The sequence below is a fragment of the Schistocerca gregaria genome, chromosome 1, assembly GCF_023897955.1.
Source record: "Schistocerca gregaria isolate iqSchGreg1 chromosome 1, iqSchGreg1.2, whole genome shotgun sequence".
Classification (NCBI taxonomy): Eukaryota; Metazoa; Arthropoda; class Insecta; order Orthoptera; family Acrididae; genus Schistocerca; species Schistocerca gregaria.
This window is the reverse complement of record NC_064920.1, coordinates 1,190,706,101-1,190,728,270: the sequence shown is the minus strand read 5'-3', so window position 1 is coordinate 1,190,728,270 and position 22,170 is coordinate 1,190,706,101. Positions and strand designations below refer to the sequence as shown.

At 41.3% G+C, this 22,170-nt stretch overlaps 1 protein-coding gene across 1 annotated transcript in view; it reads right to left on the bottom strand.

Moving 5' to 3' along the window:
• LOC126284517 (Down syndrome cell adhesion molecule-like protein Dscam2) overlaps positions 1-22,170 on the bottom strand; it is a 698,452-nt gene that overhangs the window by 595,798 nt on the left and 80,484 nt on the right. The window contains exon 2 of the mRNA XM_049983513.1: positions 19,112-19,206. Coding sequence (XP_049839470.1) covers positions 19,112-19,187 — 76 coding nt within the window. The 5' untranslated portion in view covers positions 19,188-19,206. The remainder of the gene's footprint in view (positions 1-19,111; positions 19,207-22,170) is intronic.

Sequence of the window (22,170 nt, the reverse complement as noted above, 5' to 3'; positions counted from 1 at the left end):
AAAAAGATCTGGTATTGGGATCAGTAGTCAGTTACTGAAATCAAATAGTTACGTGTATAGAAGTATCTGTCTGTATTCATTCGAGGTGGTGGGATTAGATAAATCTGGCAGTAAGAAAGTGAGAGAGAATTATCGCTTATATCCTCACCCACCAGTCATTCTTGAATATTCCTCATGGGGCTGATAAACCTTGCTAACTAAGATAAACGTGACGTTAAACCTTAATATTCTTTTAAGCTGGATCAATGAGAGGGAAAGAGAGAGAGAGAGAGAGAGAGAGAGAGAGAGAGAGAGAGAGAGAGAGAGAGAGAGACAAGAAGCAGGAGAAGAAGAGGAAGGCTGTAGGAGTGTCATAGAGATGCTGAACAAATTACGATGTTGGAGGAAGCTTTGCTTTCAAAATTTCGTACGAGTCTACAAAAATATTTAATTACGTTTACAACTTTTAAATAACAGCGAGTGTAAAATAAAGGAAATTAGATCGTATACAGAGGTTTGTCGACATTCTGTCCGGCGCATTATGTGCAAATGGAACAGAAAATTATTTTAACAGATTATTTACATTTCAACCTGCATCTTATTGTGCCTTTGGAATATTTATTCATTTATTTATTGTTCAGGTAATTCAATCTATACAAGATGTAGCCTCTTTAAGGTGTAGCGTTAAAGACTTTTGGAACATAGATGTATATAAATATGAAAAGCTTCACGAGATGTAGAGGTATAACCAACTCTGATATGGACTGTAGTTTTAGTTCATGGTATGAGACTTCGTAGATTAAAAATACAGGAAAAATCACGCTGTATCACATCCAATAAAATGTCAATAAACAGTAGGAGCACATGGAACTCACTTGTTACTTGTATGGGAGTAAGGAGCATGTGCAGCGTAACCAATGTCATTTGCAGGCTTGTAAGTCGCACAGAACAAGGCCCCGGGAGTAGACAACATTCCATTAGAACTACTGACAACCTTGGGAGAGCCAGTCCTGTCAAAACTCTACTATCTAGTGAGCGAGATGTATGAGACAGGCGAAATATCCTCAGACTTCAAGAAGAATATAATAATTCCAATCCCAAAGAAAGCAGGTGTTGACATATGTGAAAATTGCCGAACTTTATTGTGTGCATGGAAAAATACTATTTTCGGCAAGGGTTTCTCAAGAGACGATTTTATTTTAAAAATTGAAAGTTGCGGCATCAGCACCCCAGGATAAAATGACAGTGTTACGAGTCTTTTCATACCCTGAGGTTTTAACAATATCGCTTTTTTGTGCACGTGGAATTTACAGTTCTGTTAGAAAGCACCGCGAAGATCAGCTGATTTTCTTCCATGTTTTCCGTTTGCAAAAGTTCAAACTTCTCTCTTTTCATTGCGGTAATGATAATTGCTTTTGCAAGCAATTGAAGGTCTTTACATGGATAGTCAGGCAGCAGTTAGAGTTGACGGTAAATTGAGTTCATGGTTCAGAGTAGTTTCAGGGATAAGACAAGGCTGCAACCTGTCTCCACTGTTGTTCATATTATTTATGGATCATATGTTGAAAACAATAGACTGGCTGGGTGCGATCAAGGTATGTGAACACAAAATAAGCAGTCTTGTATATGCGGATGACTTAGTTGTGATGGCAGATTCGATTGAAAGATAGCAAAGTAATATTTCAGAGCTAGATCAGAAATGTAAGGACTATGGTATGAAAATTAGCATCTCCAAAACGAAAGTAATGTCAGTGGGAAAGAAAAAGAAACGGATTGAGTGACAAATAGGAGGAACAAAGTTAGAACCGGTGGACGGTTTCAAGCACTTAGGATGCATATTCTCACAGGATAGCAACATAGTGAAAGAACTGGAAGCGAGGTGTAGCAAAGCTTCTGCAAGAAGGAAGTCAGTACCAAGACTAAGTTATCTGTGCACCGTTCAATCTTTCGACCAACTTTGTTGTATGGGAGCGAAAGCTGGGTGGATTCAGGTTACCTTATAAACGAGGTTGAGGTTACGGATATGAAAGTAGCTAGGATGATTGCAGGTACTAGTAGATGGGAACAATGGCAGGAGGAAATCAAAGACAAACTGGGAATGAACTCTATAGATGGTGGGGTCACGTTACACGCATGGGAGAAGCAAGGTTGCCTAAGAGACTCATGGGTTCAGCAGTAGAGGGTAGAGGAGTCGGGGCAGACCAAGGAGAAGGTACCAGTATTCGGTTAAGAATGATTTTGAAGTAATAGGCTTAACATCAGAAGAGGCACCAATGCTTGCACTGAATAGGGGATCATGGAGGAATTTTATAGGAGAGCTATGCTCCAGACTGAACGCTGAAAGACATAATCAGTCTTAAATGGTGTTGATGATGATGATGATGATGATGTGAATTCAGAAGATTTTTTCGAGGTAAGTAAAGTTTGAGGTAAGTAAAGTTAAGTTTCTAAATGAAATATTTGGGCTTTACGGAGATAAAGGAATAACTATCACATCATTGAGGTACGCAAGTTATTTATCAATAAACAGCATAATGATGTCACAACAGATTTACAGAACGAAATTAAGTATTTGGGAACAATTAATGCTTCAAACTGAAAACACATTACTTCGGAACCATAGGAGCTCTAGAATAAGGTGCACAAGCTTAAAATTTTAAGCTTGTTTCCGGATCTTAGCGCATATTTTACACTCTCCCGTTGACTGTTGTCTCAGATCAATTACACATCAACAACATCTCACAGATTTAGGAACGTTTGTAACTGAATGTTATTTGGCAAGGCAAGTATTTTCTGATGCTGTGATTGAAATGTTTCCTATATCAAAGGCTTGCAAAGCGCCGTTGACAAAGCGCCATTGACAGTGTTAAAGTATGTTATAATACACTACCTGTTGCACGACTGGTTGGGGTTTACATGCGAATGCGCTGATGCCTGTTTACTGAAATGTGTGGGCACACAAGGGAATGAGTGCTGTCAGAACACTCCTAGCGCAGGGGTAATGGCATCAGACATTTTATCACTGTAGAAATCAGCCGTTTGTTTTAAAACAGGACGGAAGTAAAATAAAGTAGTTTAAAAAGTAAAATGAAATCGAGCAGACATACATTTTACAATAGTTCGTTATTGGGTAATATTTAAAGCCGAACTTGTATGTTTGTTAGTTGTATCAATTTTCTCTCTTGCATTGTACGTCATGGTTGATCTATCTTCCAGTTCCCTATTGTGGTGGTTTGAGTACCTAGTAACTGTCTTCGTCAGTACTTTTACTACCAGTTTATCACAGTTCTTTCAGTCACGTACTCTGTGAAATCATCATGGCACTCGTATTCTTTCTCAACATATTTAACATTTGCACACGCATTCATGATTCATTTGATTGGTGTGTCAGTTCTTTCAAACCCACAGTGGGAAACTGGGGATATGACTGACATCAATAGTTTTTCCACATTCCAAGTAATTTTGACTGTAACAGAACATTATACAAGGTGTATCATATTAGCTATTATTCGTTTTCTGAAATAATAGAGGGCATCAAACTGAACATTTTTCTCAATAAAGCAATGTTCTGTTATGAGTTGCTTTGAACTTTCACTGGGATGAAGGACGTTGTATACTGTAACAAAAGTGCTTGAGAGAGTTCACTGCGAGACGTGGGTGAAACTTAGAGCATGATGTTAGCAAGAGCACATCACAGAGTTGTGCTTCTAATTGTTTTCTTTCTATGAAAGTACTGTATGTAGTGAAATAGAAAGAAAATTACAAATATTTTTATAAAAGTCACTTAAATTTGTAGTTACTGCAATTTACTCTAATTGTGATTGAAAATATGTGTGGAAAGCAGAAATGTGAATGCAGAAAAGTACTCGGAAAAAAATTTACGTATTGGCAGTAGGAAATTCAATTTTCAGTGTCATTTCTGCAATTAGGAAGCCGGTCTTTCCACACTTTCGTAGAAAAAAATGTATAAGGTGAAACTTCCTGGCAGATTAAAACTGTGTGCCCGACCGAGTCTCGAACTCGGGACATTTGCCTTTCGCGGGCAAGTGCTCTACCAGATGGTAGAGAACTTTGCCTTTCGCGGGCAAGTGCTCTACCAGATGCCCGCGAAAGGCAAAGGTCCCGAGTTCGAGTCTCGGTCGGGCACACAGTTTTAATCTGCCAGATGGTAGAGAACTTGCCCGCGAAAGGCAAAGATCCCGATTTCGAGTCTCGGTCGGGCACACAGTTTTAATCTGCCAGATGGTGGAGCACTTGCCCGCGAAAGGCAAAGGTTCCGAGTTAGAGTCTCGGTCGGGCACACAGTTTTAATCTGCCAGATGGTGGAGCACTTGCCCACGAAAGGCAAAGGTCCCAAGTTCGAGTCTCGGTCGAGCACACAGTTTTAATCTGCCAGATGGTAGAGCACTTGCCCGCGAAAGGCAAAGGATCCGAGTTAGAGTCTCGGTCGGGCACACAGTTTTAATCTGCCAGGAAGTTTCATATCAGCGCACACCCCGCTGCAGAGTGAAAATCTCAATGTGTACGGTGATTTATAAGAACAAAATAACTTCAGTATCTCATTGCTTCCGTGATAAGAAAGAGTACTGAAGCAGAACGCTTCTAAAACCTGAGCGGTGAGCTCTGGCTTTGTAAGGAAATGGAAGCATTTTCAGACGCCGTATTATCGATAAGTAAACGGTAATGTTTACATTCTTGTACTCTACAACATCAGGAAATCAGTAACGGGTGTACTGATACACCTGCACATTAACTACCTGCTCCACGTCGAAACATGTTGCTCTATTTCTTCGAGGGCGCCTGCTTTTCAAAGACAATGCAATGACAGGTCAAGGTCTGTCTGACTTCCTCGAATGTTCACATGTTCTATAATACAGGGTAACATTGTATCAACACGCAGCTGAAGTCAGTTCTGTTAGTAGTGGCTCGACGATACACGTGCATATATTTCCGCACACTCTGATTCAACTTATTGCACCAGGAACAACGGTTAATTCTCGCCAAGTACTCGGGCAGTATCTCATGTAAGTATTTTACCATGGAATAAACCATCGGAAAAAATGCTACTGCTGGAACACAAAAAGATGAATACGTTCCTCTTGAACAGACACTGACAGGATGGTGAGGAACCAGCTGCCTTAATCCTAATTCCGCCTTCCTCACTAAAACGTTTGGCATCCGGCCTTATGCAAGACGTCTTTTTTCTGTTTTGTTTTACCCAGACATGCTTCAGCACTTTTTGTGCTATCTTCGGTGGGTTATTTTTTATTTTCTTACTGTAAAATTGTTGTCACATATTAACATTTAGCGAAACTTTTGATACATAATAGTTGCAATTGTGAATGAATAATTTTTGTAAAACATTATACATCATTTGTTCATAGTTCACAGTTGTGATATGTATTAATGACCTGATGCACTGTGTGGCTAAGTCATGTGCCCGCAATATCCTTTCTGCGAAGAGTGCTAGTTCTGCATGGTTTGCAGAAGTTTGGAAGGTAGGAGAAGAGGCACTGGCAAAATTGAAGCTGTGAGAACGGGTCGTGAGTCGTGCTTGGGTAGCTCAGTTGGTAGCACGCTTGCCCGCGAAAGGCAAATGTACCTGCCGGGAAAATTTTGAAAGTTTATTTCTGTACATCTAAACATCTGCAAATCTGACACATAAAAACAACAAATAACTACGCGTATTATGAGATTAACACAAAATATTTTTCTTTTCACTGTTTGTCAAAGCTTTGCTCAATGATCGCAATTCACTGAAAACGTCCAGTTTGTGTTAGAATCGTAAAAGAGTAAAAATGTTATCTGAAAGGTTTTAATAAATTTGCAGTCTTTTACATAATCTTTGTCAGTCAGTTAGAATTTTGACCCTTTTTGGCTATTTTTGTTACTGCAGCATCATTGTTGACATGTTTGTATACGTGTAAAGTTCGCAGTATATACAGACACTGCGTCATAAAATTTTATTGGTGAAAAAAGTATGACCTCAAAGGTTTAATTAGTGCTAAGTTCTAGGCGACTGATGACCTCAGAAGTTAAGTCGCATAGTGCTCAGAGCCATTTGACACTACCTTATGTAATGTGATAGAACATATGGACAACGGCAGTTTAGATACAAATGATCATTTCTGGATGCTTGACCTGTGATTAATGCTGTTCATGACACCTGACAGTCTAGTGTTTCACTGAAATGTCACAATAAAGAAGTGACTGAACTGCAATATAATTTTTTGAAAAGTTTTTGAAAATTGTGAATTACAGCCCCTCAAAATGATAGCCCGCATCTCGTGGTCGTGCGGTTGCGTACAGTTGAATGTCGGGAGAGTTGCTGTAACATTTTGTAATTTTTAGACAGATGAAACATTGAGGCTTAGTTAAGAAACTGATTTTGCAACAGATTTTTTAGGAACTCTTGTAATTAAGTAAAAATATAAATTCTTGGAGAGTCAGTTACCGCCTTTATTATTGGCAAATTATATCTTTTGTCAGACTTAGGATGGTTTTTACCTTCGACAGTTTAAATGAGTGAATTCCACTTTTATAGGCTCCTCTGTTGTTCAGTTGGGGGATATAGGTGGGACTTCTCACGACTGTGAACAAATGACTGTCACATGCTCGGAAAGTATTCTGATGTTTTTTTAGGAGCCTTGCTGAAAATGTGCACACATGTAAAAAGTCATATTCCGGTACGTTCTTACAATAATAATTATGTACACTACTAGATGTAACGTTAGCAGCCAGCATGTACAGTAATAACGCAGCTGTAATTTAATTCCATGAAACGCATTTCATTTCTGTTCACTTCCTGCGAAGTGGTGCAATTTCGCGTCAAGGCAAATTGTAAACTGCTTTTCAGTTCCTGTGTTTGGTTATCGTATGAATTCCAGGGGAATAGCGAACTCGAAATGCTGCGCAAATTATACGAGCACTGGCCCCCCATGAGACCGTGCCTTCATAACGTGGAGCGTACCGGACCGCGGCGTAATCACGGCAATTAGCTCTGGATTTAATTACTAGCCTTTGATAGAGTTCGAAGCAACGGGGATGTTACATTTGCACTTAATTTGCTAAGTCTGCCAATAAAGCTATCGGCATTTGTACACAACTGATGGCGATGCTCATTTGTAGCCCTGTTACGTGCAAATACTAGGTAATTGGCAAAGGGGACGGAGAGGCTACTGTGATAGATAGAGGTATACATCTATGCGTATTCTACATGTTTGATCTCTACATGTACGTCTTCGTGCTGGACGACATTTAATAGATACGTATGTACTGACAGTTGCACAAGGATAGAGAAAGCGCCCCTTGTCGAAGTATACTAGAGAGCAGCCATACCGAACCAATGTGTACACTCTGTTCTGGAAATCAACATTCGATAACAGCTTCACATTTACACACCGAAAATGTTACTGCAGAGGAATTGAAAATTACGAACTTCGTGAAGGGTATAGTCATGAATATTTTTGACGGCACCATTAATTTCGTTTATGTCATACAAATATTTGGGAGTAACCATGTTTGGAAAAATGAAATGGAAATATCCAAAGGCTCAGTTGTAGCGAAAACCAGACGAAAACTGTAACTTCTAATAATAAGGATTTCCCGAATTGCACAGGTCAGAAGAAGTGTTGCGTTAGCAGATGTAGTAAAGAGAGCATTTCGCGTGTTGTTTTATCTCTGCCTCTGCCACAATTCAGTTTTTCCCATAACTTCTTAACCAGAAAGTTGGCGATGATACGGGGTATTCAAGAAATCTCTCCGCATTGCCGTATGATTGTTAGCCGCAGTGAATATACCGAAATGAAACTCAATGAAATACAAGTTATTAATTTTTTGAATATTCATTTTTACTTACAAATTTTCACATTAAATGTTGAAAGTGTTCACCCTGTGGTTGAATACACTAAGCAATTCATCTAATCATGTTTCCAAACAAATGCTGAACATTTCTTCTGTAACAGAAGCAGTGAAAGTGGATAATGTAGTTTTCAGTTTATCTCTGGATTTTTGACGGTGTTTATATACAGTTGCTTTCGGTGCACCCCAGAAGAAAAAGGGAGGTGGTGTTAGGTCAGGCGATGGTGGAGGCCAAAGTCTCTGTGAAATTATGCGATCACCAGAAACATCAGAAAGCAGTCTCCAGAATGAGATTTTCACTCTGCAGCGGAGTGTGCGCTGATATGAAACTTCCTGGCAGATTAAAACTGTGTGCCCGACCGAGACTCGAACTCGGGACCTTTGCCTTTAGCGGGAAGTTTCATCAGCAAGCAGTGACATTGAAACGCGAGCCGTATGCGCGGTTGCACCACCTTCTTGAAAATAACCGTTCAGTATTTAACATAACACAAGTTCTCCTATGAATGGGTACAGAATATCACTGCAGTATCGTTGTGTATTTATTGTTTCGTTGAAAAATATGGGTACCCACAATCCGACGTCTAAAAATTGCAATCCAAACTCCTATTTTAACAGAATGAAGTGGTTCCTCGTGAATACACAATGGATTTGCAGTACTCCACATACGAGAATTTTGCGAGTTCATGTACCCAGATAAATGAAACAACGCCTCATCAGTAAAAAACGAATAGTTTATCCTAAAAAAAAAAAAAAACGCTAGGATGACCACAACTCGTTGCATCTGTCACTGAACCCGTACCTCGAAATTTGTTAATCATATCTCATACAGTATCGCGATATGGGGGTGTTGTCTCCGGGAAAACGGAATTAAATGTTTGACGAACTGAAACTAATTATGCGCCGAGGTTAGAACACTTGTTCGACTACAAACACACATTCTTCAATGCTTAGCATTTTAATACGGTTAAAAAGGAAACAAACGAACAAAGGAACTAAACTTAAACGTTGACGTCAACAAGTAATGACACACTCCAACGATACTACTGCCCGCGGCTGGGATAAACGAAACAGTGGAATGTTTGACAGTCCACTTGAAGGGAAGGCGAACAATTATACGGTACATGCGGCTAACAGTCATACGGTACTGCGGAGAGGCTTTTAGAACGCCCCGTATAACGCTTTGATTCTAGCTTGAAAAATAACAGACGTAATTCTGTGGGCCGGCTAAGCCATTTTGTCGAAGCTAATCGAACTACATTAGCACGACTCATGTGACGTGCTAATAATTGCTAATTTTGAAGATTGAATTGATAAATAGCAGACGACTGAGCTTGTTGCATACTAAGTACAAATTTTTCTTAATTTTTCACTGAGGTGACTAAAGTCATGTGATACCTCCTAACATTGTGTCGGACTTACTTCTGCGTGGTGCACTGTAGAAACTTGATGTGTTATGGACATAGCAAGTCTTTGGAAGTCCCCTGCAGAAACACTGAGATATAGTGCCCTTATAGCCGCAGATAACTGCGAAAGTGTTTCCCATGCAGGATTTAGAACACGAACTGACCTCTCCATTGTTGTTGTTGCTGCGGCCTTCAGTCCAGAGATGCAGCTCTCCATGCTAATCTATCCTGTGCAAGCTTCTTTATCTCCCAGTGCCATCTATAGCCTGCATTCTTCTGAATCTGCTTAGTGTACTGATCTCTTGGTCTGCCTCTACGAATTTTACCCTCCACGCTGCCCTCAAATATTAAACTGGCGTTCCCTTGACGCCTCAGACCATGTCCTACTAGCCTACCTCTCCATTATGTTCCATAAATATTTGGTGTGATTCATGTACGGCGATCTGGGTGGCCAGACCATTGGCTCGAATGATTCAGAGTGTTCCAGACCAATAGCGAAGAACTGTGGCCCTGTGCCATGTCAGAAGACCACAAAAAATTCTATCTTTGTTTGGGAACATGACGTCCATGAGTCACTACAGATGGTCTCCAACTAGCCGAACATCCAGAGGACGCAGTCCATTACACGTAAACGCCGCCCACACCATTACGGAGCCACTACCAGCTTGCACAGTGCCTTGTTGACAACCTGCGTCCTTGGCTTCAAGGGGTCTGTGCCACACTCAAACCCTGCCATCATCTCTTACCATATAAAATCTGTGCCCATATGCCCAGGCGACGGATTTCCACTCTATGGTCCAACCGATATGGTCAGGAGCCCAGGAGAGGCTTTACGGGCGATGTCGTGCAGTTAGCGAAGCCACTTGCGCCGGTCATCTGTTGCCATAGCAGAAAAACGCCTAATTTCGCCGCACTGTCCAAGCGGATACTTTCTCCGTACGTTACACATTGATTTTTGCGGCTATTTTACTCAGTGTTGCTTGTCTGTTAACACTGTCAACGCTACGGAAATGCGGCTGCTCTAGGTTGTCAGGTGAAGGCCGTTGGCCACTCCGCTGTCCATGATGGGAAATAATGATTGAAATCTGGTTTTCTCAGCACAGTCTTGACCCTGCGGATATCGGAATACTGAATTCACTAACGATTTCCGAAATGGAATGGCCCTGGTGTCTAGCTTAACTACCATTCGTTCAAAGGCTGTTAATTCCCGTCGTGCTGTCATACATGTCGGGAACCTTTTCAAATTAATTACCTGAGTACGAATGACAGCTTCGCCAATGCACTGTGCTTTATATCTTGTGTGCCGATAGTACCGCCGTCTGCGTATGTACATATCGCTAGCCCACGCCTTTTGTCGCCTCGGCGTATAAGTAAGACACAAATCCTTTTACTGGAAATTGCGATAAATTGCGTGGTGCCGATTTAGTTGCAGGCTGGTAATCAGTTGCATCAGGACCTTCATCTACGGACTCTGTTGTAATTGTTTTTCCAGTATCAGTAAAACAAGAAAAGAAACTTATCGCTGACCAGTAGCCACCCAACGGTTCCGCGTAGGACTGGACATGATGTTCATCCAGCTACCCAGTACAATAAGAACTGATCTCACGTTAAAATTACCAATAAATGAAAGTCATATGGCTGAAATAAAAAAAAAACCTGTTTCAGATTCAATGTATTCATAGTGGTGTACATTTCAGATTGCGTTACATGCGTATATCTTTTTTAAATACCACTCTACAGGCTCCTATTTATTAGTATGATACTGGGAAATCATGTTTTGTCTACAAAAGAGATTACATATGAAACATGTATGTAGCCCACATTTGGTTATTTCTCACGTGAATGGGACAATATGATGTCAGACGGAAACGAGATACCTGCATGTAGAATGAATGGCGGTGCGAATGGTCACAGACTGGATACGTAATTAGAAAACGTGCGAGAAACACTTTGGACACATTAGGTTTGTAACAGTACTCGATGATCGGTTGCACTGAGTAGTTAAGTACAAAAAAGTCACATTTTGCTGTAAATTTTTGTTATTAAAGATAAACTGTCCGCAATTGCTTCGAAGTTGCAAACTATTCTAAGCTGTCATTCAGTGTAGGAATTATGATATACGTCATTAACTTACCCATTTATGCCATAGAGAGCGGACGCTAGGTAAATGAGAGCTCGCATGGATTCGTAGAAGGAGTCAATATTCGCTCTCCCTATTTGTGAATGGAACAGGAAGACATCTTAATATTGTAACCGTCGGCTCGTCATTTACTAATTATATGAGAGCGCACTGAAAAGTAATGTCTCCGCTTATACCAGAACTTAAAGCTTTTTAAGTAAAACGAACATTATTAACCATCTGCACCTTCATTCTTTGTGTCTACATATTTGAAGCCCTCTGACACTAGAGGTTCCGAATTGTAGCCTTTAATATGGCGGTCTGTAACGTAACGGCGCGTGGTAAAGGTGTGTGACTAGGGCCTCTTGTCGGGTAGAGCGTTCGCTGGGTGCAAGTCTTTCGACTTGACGCCACTTCGGCGACTTGCGTGTAAATGGTGATGAAATGATGATGATTGGAACAACACAGCACCCAGTCACTGAGCGGCGAAAATCTCCGACTCAGCCGGGAAACGAACCCGAGCTCTTAGGATTCTCGCGCTGACCACTCAGCTACTGGGGGCGGACCGCGTGATTAATAGCGTGCTGTAATGACATTTCTAATTCGAAGAGTTCGTCTGCAAATGGAACGCCCTGTCCTTCCTTACGACAATGCCAGGTCACACAAAAGCGCTGCAACAATCTGCCACCTGTGGTTCACTGTCATCGATCAATCGATCATCATCCACACAGTTCCGACTTGGCCCTACAGGATTTTCATTGGTTTCCTTCGAGGAAGCAGAGGGAGAGTGTGGTGCGTCAACAGTCAAAAATTCCACAGTGACGGTATTAATATACTGGTCTCTCATTGGGTCATTGGGAGAACCGTGTTCAATCAAAAATGTTCAAATGTGTGTGAAATCTTATGGGACTTAACTGCTAATGTCATCAGTACCTAAGCTTACACACTTTTTTTTGTCATCAGTCTACTGCCTGCTTTGATGCGGCCCGCCACGAATTCCTTTCCTGTGCTAGCCTCTTCATCTCATAGTAGCACTTGCAACCTACGTCCTCAATTATTTGCTTGACGTATTCCAACCTCTGTCTTCCTCTACAGTTTTTGCCCTCTACAGCTCCCTCTAGTACCATGGAAGTCATTCCCTCATGTCTTAGCAGATGTCCTATCATCCTGTCCCTTCTCCTTATCAGTGTTTTCCACATATTCCTTTCCTCTCCGATTCTGCGTAGAACCTCCTCATTCCTTACCTTATCAGTCCACCTAATTTTCAACATTCGTCTATAGCACCACATCTCAAATGCTTCGATTCTCTTCAGTTCCGGTTTTCACACAGTCCATGTTTCACTACCATACTATGCTGTACTCCAGACGTACATCCTCAGAAATTTCTTCCTCAAATTAGGGCCGGTATTTGATATTAGTAGACTTCTCTGGCCAGAAATGCCTTTCTTGCCATAGCGAGTCTGCTTTTGATGTCCTCCTTGCTCCGTCCGTCATTGGTTATTTTACTGCCTAGGAAGCAGAATTCCTTAACTTCATTGACTTCGTGACCATCAATCCTGATGTTAAGTTTCACGCTGTTCTCATTTCTACTACTTCTCATTACCTTCGTCTTTCTCCGATTTACTCTCAAACCATTCTGTGTACTCATTAGACTGTTCATTCCGTTCAGCAGATCATTTAATTCTTCTTCACTTTCACTCAGGATAGCAATGACATCAGCGAATGGAATCATTGATATCCTATCACCTTGTATTATAATTCCACTCCTGAACCTTTCTATTATTTCCATCTTTGCTTCCTCGAAGTACAGATTGAAGAGTAGGCATGATAGTCTACAGGCTTGTCTTACCCCCTTCTTAATACGAGCACTTCGTTCCTGATCGTCCACTCTTATTATTCCCTCTTGGTTGTTGTACATATTGTATATGATCCGTCTCTCCCTATAGCTTACCCCTACTTTTTTCAGTATCTCGAACAGCTTGCACCATTTTATATTGTCGAACGCTTTTTCCAGGTCGACAAATCCTATGAACGTGTCTTGATTTTTCTTGAGCCTTGCTTCCATTATTAGCCGTTACGTCAGAATTGCCTCTCTCGTCCCTTTACTTTTCCTAAAGCCAAACTGATCGTCACTTAGCGCATTCTCAATTTTCTTTTCCATTCTTCTGTATATTATTCTTGTAAGCAGCTTCGATGCATGAGCTGTTAAGCCGATAGTGCGATAATTCTCGCACTTGTCAGCTCTTGCCGTCTTCGGAATTGTGTGGATGATGCTTTTCCGAAAGTCAGATAGTATGTCGCCAGACTCATGTATTCTACACACCAACGTGAACAGTCGTTTTGTTGCCACTTCCCCTAATGATTTTACAAATTCTGATGGAATGTTATCTATCCCTTCTGCCTTATTTGACCGTAAGTCCTCTAAAGCACTTTTAAATTCGGATTCTAATACTGGGTCCCCTATCTCTTCTAAATCGACTCCTGTTTCTTCTTCTATGACATCAGACAAATCTTTACCCTCATAGAGGCTTTCAATTTATTCTTTCCACCTATCTGCTCTCTCCTCTGCATTTAACAGTGGAATTCCCGTTGCACTCTTAATGTTACCACCGTTGCTTTTAATGTCACTAAAGGTTGTTTTGACTTTCCTGTATGCTGAGTCTGTCCTTCCGACAATCATATCTTTTTCGATGTCTTCACATTTTTCCTGCAGCCATTTCGTCTTACCTTCCCTGCACTTCCTATTTATTTCATTCCTCAGTGACTTGTATTTCTGTATTCCTTATTTTCCCGGAACATGTTTGTACTTCCTCCTTTCATCAATCAACTGAAGTATTTCTTCTGTTACCCATGGTTTCTTCGCAGCTACCTTCTTTGTACCTATGTCTTCCTTCCCAACTTCTGTGATGGCCCTTTTTAGAGATGTCCATTCCTCTTCAACTGAGTTGCCTACTGCGCTATTCCTTATTGCTGTATCTATAGCGTTAGAGAACTTCAAACGTATCTCTTCTTTCCTTAGAACTTCCGTATCCCACTTCTTAGCGTGGTGATTCTTCCTGACTAATGTTTTGAGCTTCAGCCTACTCTTCATCACTACTATATTGTGATCTGAGTCTATATCTGCTCCTGGGTACGCCTTACAATCCAGTATCTGATTCAGGAATCTCGTCTGACCATGATGTAATCTAATTGAAATCTTCCCGTATCTCCCGGCCTTTTCCAAGTATATATCCTCCTCTTGTGATTCTTGATTCGCTATTACTAGCTGAAACTTGTTACAGAACTCAATTAGTCTTTCTCCTCTTTCATTCCTTGTCCCAAGCCCATATTCTCCTGTAACCTTTTCTTCTACTCCTTCCCCTACAACTGCATTCCAGTCACCCATGACTATTAGATTTTCGTCCCCCGTTACATACTGCATTACCCTTTCAATATCCTCATACACTTTCTCTATCTGTTCATCTTCAGCTTGCGACGTCGGCATGTATACCTGAACTATCGTTGTCGGTGCTGGTCTGCTGTCGATTCTGATTAGAACAACGCGGTCACTGAACTGTTCACAGTAACACACCCTCTGCCCTACCTTCCTATTCATAACGAATCCTACACCTGTTATACCATTTTCTGCTGCTGTTGATATTACCCGATACTCATCTGACCAGAAATCCTTGTCTTCCTTCCACTTCACTTCACTGACCCCTACTATATGCAGATTGAGCATTTGCATTTCCCTTTTCAGATTTTCTAGTTTCCCTCCCACGTTCAAGATTCTGACATTCCACGCCCCGACTCGAAGAACGTTATCCATTCTTTGATTATTCAATCTTTTTCTCATGCTAATCTCCCCCTTGGCAGTCCCCTGCCGGAGATCCGAATGGGGGACTATTCCGGAATCTTTTGCCAATGGAGAGATCATCATGACACTTCTTCAACTACAGGCCACATGTCCTGTGGATACACGTTACGTGTCTTTAATGCTGTGGTTTCCTTGCCTTCTGCATCCTCATGTCGTTGATCATTGCTGATTCTTTCGCCTTTAGGGCAATTTCCCACCCCTAGGACAAGAGAGTGCCCTGAAACTCTATCCGCTCCTCCGCCCTCTTTGACAAGACTGTTGGCAGAATGAGGCTGACTTCTTATGCCGGAAGTCTTCGGCCGCCAATGCTGATTATTTATCAAAATTTAAGCACTGACGCGGATCGAACCCTGGACCGAAGACGTTTTGATTATAAATTCAAGACGCTACTCCTAAACCACGGGCTTACACACTACTTAACCGAAATTATCCTAAAGACAAATACACACACACAGGCCCGAGGGAGGACTCGAACCTCCGCTGGGACCAGCCACACAGTCCGTGACTGCAGCGCCTTAGACCGCTCGGCTAATCACGCGCGGCCCCGTGTTCATCACCAGGTTGACAATGTTGAGAAATAAATATGTAGACATGAAGAATAAAGTCGTAAAATGTTAATAACATTTGTTTTATTTCACTAGCTTTGAGAGTTTTAACATTAAAAAATCGGACGCATTACTTTTTAGTACACACTCGTAATATTTTAACTTTCATGTGGAAGCGGCATCTGCTTATTAAATAAGGCACCTGGGATCGCCGGCAACCAGAACGTGATTAGATTTATTATAAACATCTTATTTCCAAACAAAAGTTCTTTGGACCACAGCTATGCATAATTATTTTAGATTTCAGCAATACTAATTCAATAACATAATAGTATTAAGAGTAACAAGATCCCGAGGGTCGTTACTAGGGTTTTAAAAAATGTTTGCTAAGAGGAAAATGGAACTGGCATTTGAACATTGATGAGCTTCATTTGCCAGGTGGTGGTCAGACTACAAGGAGGATGGAGAGGAGTGGGGAGGGGGGGGGGGGGTTACTGATTTTGTGATGGAGCAAGGACCAAGACAAGTTTCGCCAAGGGCGTCTTCGATGACTCCACTATCGATTCCGCTGGTAAGTATCCCCTTTGTACACTCCAAGTCAAGTCTCCTTCCACGTCGACGTCTGTCTTTGCGCTCTGCACAGCCCACTCCTTAGGCGTGGCCATACTTCTCACATACTTCTTCTGGTAAGTCCACGTATTTTGTAGACGGCCCTGTGAACGTGTTCATTTGCTATCGCCGTCTTTACATTTACAAACGTCTGCTTCCAGTGCAGGTTGACAATCCCTGTTTTAGTTACCTGTCCGGACGTGCAGGAACAGCGCCCTGGATCTCCCTCGACTGTTGTTGGCCCTGGTCTCACTAGTATGTTTTGGGGATGCTCTCACCGTCTCGTCTAGCGGATGCATTACAATATGTGATACATTAAAAAACATCCTCTGACTCATTCACAGTGGTTCAAAGAATAAAGATGTAGATGTAGTTTGCAATGGAAGTGCTGGTGTTTTCGTGGCGTCTTGGCTGTCTTACCCACGTTGCAAAATGAGTATATCATCTTACCACAAAACTGTACAATCATGTATTGTCGTGTTGAGCCATGAACAGCGACGCCAGCTGAAGAACACTATGTATAATGTATCTGTCTGTGTCCTAAATTATGTGGGAAATACTGACATACACATTAGAGATATGAGATATAACTAAAGAAGTGGCAGCAGTGTTCAGTCGATGAGTTCCCTATACAGTGTGATTCAGTTGCACCTACTGCTCGGCAATATGCAACCCGCAACACTTTCAAATAGCATGTGCAACATTTTTATATTCTCTCACTCGCCATGTGCAAACTGTTACTCCTACAGATAAAAGAAGAGCACCTTTTTGGAGCAAATTCAATGTTGTTAAAATTTTTTGCTGGTATGCGCTTCCGCTAGAGGCCATCATATTCGAATTATTCGAGAAAAACTTACAACAGTGACCTTCAAACATGAACAACTCGAAAACTGCGGCCTCCATCGAAAAAGTATCCCATTATAAAATTGTAACAACATTGAATTTGCTACAGAAAGGTGCTCTTCACTTTTTTATGTAGGACAAGTAGTATACATGTAGCTAGAAAGAAAATATGAAAAAGTTGCATACTATATTTAAATGCTTTGTTGGCTGCATACCTCAGAGGTAGGGACAGCTGAATCATCCTTTAAAACAGTTGAGCTATACTACATGTGAGAAATTCATGTTTTCTGTCTTACCTGTCTACAGAAAGTAGAATGTGTTAGTTCTACTGTATGTTGATCAGATAACAATAGAAATGTGAAGCAATCAGACTTGATGTATCACATGGCTCTCTTTTCAATCCTCTCTTCTTTCTTATTCCACTAACATTACCAGAAGGCCAATATTTTTTTCTGTTTCGATATGGTACAACAACAGGAATAAAAAAAGTGATGATGACGAAGATGACTGAATATAGAGGATGAATCCTAGTATCATAATGTACCTACTCCCCCCTAATTGCATCGAGGAACACCACTGAGCTTAATGTCTCCATCCGAGGGGCAAATACAGTACTTACCAACAGAGTCACATGCTCTCACTCCATCAGCAACTCCGAGGGGAACTGAAATTCAATCCAGCACTTTGTAGGAACCTGCTGATCAAGAACTGTACAATACAATCTGAATTGCTTTGGCAGCCAAATACTAGCGGAGAAAATGTTTCCACCAAATATGTTTTTACTAGCTACATACAGGTTGCGAGACAACATATATGCGTACGTGAGACACTGCAGATACGGAGCCAGAAGTGAAGCAAAGAATGAATAAAGAGAAAAAGAGACGCAGGGATTGCAATTGGAACACAAGAGGCGAGAAAAAATACTAAACATTGAAACTATGCTACGGGTAAGCCGAAGTGTCTAACTGAGGAAATATCTATTGCTTACAACACTTCTGTTGACCCATTCTACAATAATGTTCAAGTTTGCAGGGTCCATGCCATATAATACTAACAAGGGGTACTGAAAGGGTAGAAAGAAGGGCAGAACGAACAGGTTGGTTTGACTCACAGGAGATCGCGAGATTCGTGTAGTTATCAGACGAGAACGTGTACACAAAATTTCAAGAATAAGACAAATTACAGCACGCGCAGCGCTATTGAAACGGTCGCTCGTCCCGTTCTACAAACGAGATTGGAATGGGCAAAAATCATAAACTGTGGTATCACACGAGGTACCGTCCGGACGTGCATCACAGTGGTTTGCAATGTATGCAGACGTAGATGTTGTAAGTTACAAGAAGTCTGGCTAATTTATCTAATGCAACATGAATAACCGCACATAATGCACATAAAGGAAAGCAATAGGCTATGTATCAATTATAATTACAACGAAACACAAAATATAATAAATATTAAAGCTATCGTATTAGTAAAACGTAAAACACTATGTGCGAAGCGTGCAGAAATTTTGATAGTTTTAGTATGATTTACTTGGCTGTGATTCACTTCTGTTTGCCACGTATTCACCGAACAGGGGAGCAGCTTCTCGTGAACTCTACTGCTTCATTTTCCTGTGAGATTTGACCCAAATTCATGTAAGTTATTAACTTATCCATCAGTGGGAACAAGTCGTTTCGCCACATACTCGTGCATCTCAGTTTATTAACAAAGCGCACTCTACAGCACGTTTTGCATGGTAATGACTAGTTTAGGTCGAATGCGGCCACCTTCAGACCCAAAACACGCCGACGATAAGCGGGAAACCGCTATTCTGTAGGTATATAATCGATTGAAGCTTTTGGTATGTCATTAAGTTAACGATGTGAGGTCTCTACAAAGTGGCGTCATTACTCACCGGGCAGAAGAGCGACGAAGATGGTCGGCACCAGCAGCCGAAGGCGGCCGCTTCGTGGGCTGACAGTGGCTGCCATCACGGCACGATGCAGCTTCCTGAAACAGGGAAGCCGCGCGTCTGCACTCTGACCTGTGCATAAGATTCTAATGCAGATAAGGAATCCACACACGGAATATTGTTTTTGGAGTGAAACAAATGTTTTCTGGTAGAAGAGCACATCCTTTGTTTCGATGTCTTTTCCACTGCATTCTAGGTATAACACATCGTCACAACCAAGGACAGTATTGTCTGTTATTTTGATTAAATATTCCGTAATATGCGTTGACTGCTAATCTTCGTTAATCTAAACTTTTCGACCCACCTGTGGGTTTAAAATTCGAGAACGTCACGACAGCAGACACAGCAATGGAAAATGTCGGCAAAACCATTCAACCACCAACATTGCATAACATATTTTTTCTTTCATTCTCTTTTCATTTTTAAAAGACCACTCTCTGAAGTAGGTGGTTGTTTTGGGGGAGGGGACCAAACAGCCAGGTCGTCGGTCCAATCGGAATACGGAAGGGGGAGGGAGGGGGGGGGGGGGGAGGAAATGGGCCGTGCCCTTTATGAAGCCTTCACGGGTTGTCAGCCGAGTAGCGTCGTCGTCTCGTAGCAACGTTTCGGTGGAAATCATCTCCTCATCTTCAGGCGAAATGTCGGGATATCGTCTCAATCTCAACTTATACTTTCTGCTTTTTAGGGCAGTGTGTAAGGGAGTTTGTAGCCTCTCGACCTTTACTCCTCTGTGTACTTGTGTGTGTGATCCGATCTGTAGTTTTTTGGTGGCTGTGAAATGTGATGAACGTGCTGTATGTGTCTGGTACTTGCCTGTGGTTGGCGTGATGATTGATTGACTGTGGGAGGGACCAGAATTTAGGATTCGATATTGGGATTTTGTCTTTGTCTTAACCATGGAAGATCGTCATTGAGGGGAGATCGTCGGTCCAGGTGCATCGGGCGGTTCCATGGTCGCGTGATTGGCCGGCGGCGGGAAGCGGAGAGCGGTCCGGCAGAGATATCAGCCCGCGACCGAAGTCATGGAATATGCGTGCCCTGTCTGGGGATACGCGGCAAAGCAGCACCTGGACAAACTCCAGAGGTTGCAGAACCGTGCCCTCAGCAGGGCATTGCATTTACCTCTTGGATTTCCCATAGATGATCTGCACGCCGCAGCTGAAATCCCACTCTAAGAGAGCGTTTCCAAGATCTGGAAAGGACCTTCTATGAGGGTTCTTCCAGATCAGGAAACGCCCTCATCCACTCCCTAGGTCGGTATGACATGTCTCGCAACAAACACAAGCTCCCCATGACGATCTTCGACGATTAAGTCGAAGAGAAGGTCCCAGTATCCAATCCCTAATTCTGTTACTTCCCATGTTACACCATTCATCTCGACAACCTCAGGCAAGTACCAGACACAAACAGAACAATCATCACATTTCACAGACACCAAAAAACTACAGACATAATCACACACACACGTACACAGGGGAGTAAAAGCCGAAAGGCTACAAACTCCCCTTCACACTTCCCCAAAGAGGGGAAAGTAACAGATGAGTGCAGAAGCAGATATCCCGACACTTCGCCTGAAGATGATGGAGACGCATTCCATCGAAACATTGCTACGAGATGATGACGCTATTCGGCTCACAACCCGTGAAGGCTTCATATATGAAATAAGCCGAGAAAGCCTGCACTCACATACAAAATGAACAGGTTTCCAACAAAAGATTTTAAGGTATTTATATGTATAGATCCACTTCCGGTATTTTATAATACCAATGTAAAACTTTTACATCAAATGTTGCACCTCAATTTATAAGACATGTTCCATGTGCATGCACTTTCTTACAGACCTGAAGATGACGGCATAGTCTGTCTTAAGTAAAAAAACTATTTTGTGCCATCTCGTCTGCAGAATGATTTTCAACAAATAGAAATATAGCCTTTCAGTTCTCTGAAAAAGAGAAAATTCGAGGATAACGTCGAAGAGTAAGAGTAGTTATTGACAGAGCAACTGCTTGAAGCATCTTTAAACTACATAGGCCTACTAAATTAGGAAAAAAAATTAACAAATCTGTTATTTAACATTTAATTCTAAAGGATAGTAGCCATAGAGAGCATTTTAATACGTCGACAAATAAGCGTGCACTATGGAAAATTGTACACTAATAAAGCACTAATTACCGTTTCTTGAGTTTTACGTTTGTTATTTAACATTTAATTCTAAAGGATAGTAGCCATAGAGAGCATTTTAATACGTCGACAAATCAGCGTGCACTATGGAAAATTGTACACTAATAAAGCACTAATTACCGTTTCTTGAGTTTTACGTTTGCTATGATATAAAAATGTTTGAAATACGTTATTGTTTACTTTGAGCGATAAAAATTAAATTTTGAGGTGCTGGCGCACGATATTTTCAAAGCTTTACAGCTGAATGTAGCAGAAGGCCGAATGCAGTCGTGGAGTTATGAAATAAATAATTTTATTGGTCGATGGAGGCATTGATATCATTACAAAGCACTAAACCCGGCAATGTTTCGCAAATAATAAATATGTGTGGGAATTGGATATACTCCCTAATCTTGGGTATTCGTGGTAGTTGTGTGAGAACGTAAATTTAGGCTTCTAGTTGCGACTTGGCCTAATTTGAAGATATGGAATTCAAAATTATAACAGATCATAAAGAATATGAGTGTAAAATACTCCCTTGTTTTAGTTTTTGGTTTCTGTTCTTTAAGGATTTTGTGTTTTTTAAATTTTTTACTCAATATAGTTATAAAACAACAGATTTCGATTTTTGGATAATATTTAGTAAGAGCATCAACGGGTTTTCTGAAGTATCAGTTCGTGAAAGGGCAATGTACAATTGTCCAAGTATAAGAAACCGACTGCGGGCAAGAAACAAAAGATCTCACCTATACTATTATATGCGCATTGTTGTGTGTACGTTTGTTTTCTAATAGTTACGGTCTATGTCCTAATGGTGAATAGTTTGTTTTACGACACTGTGT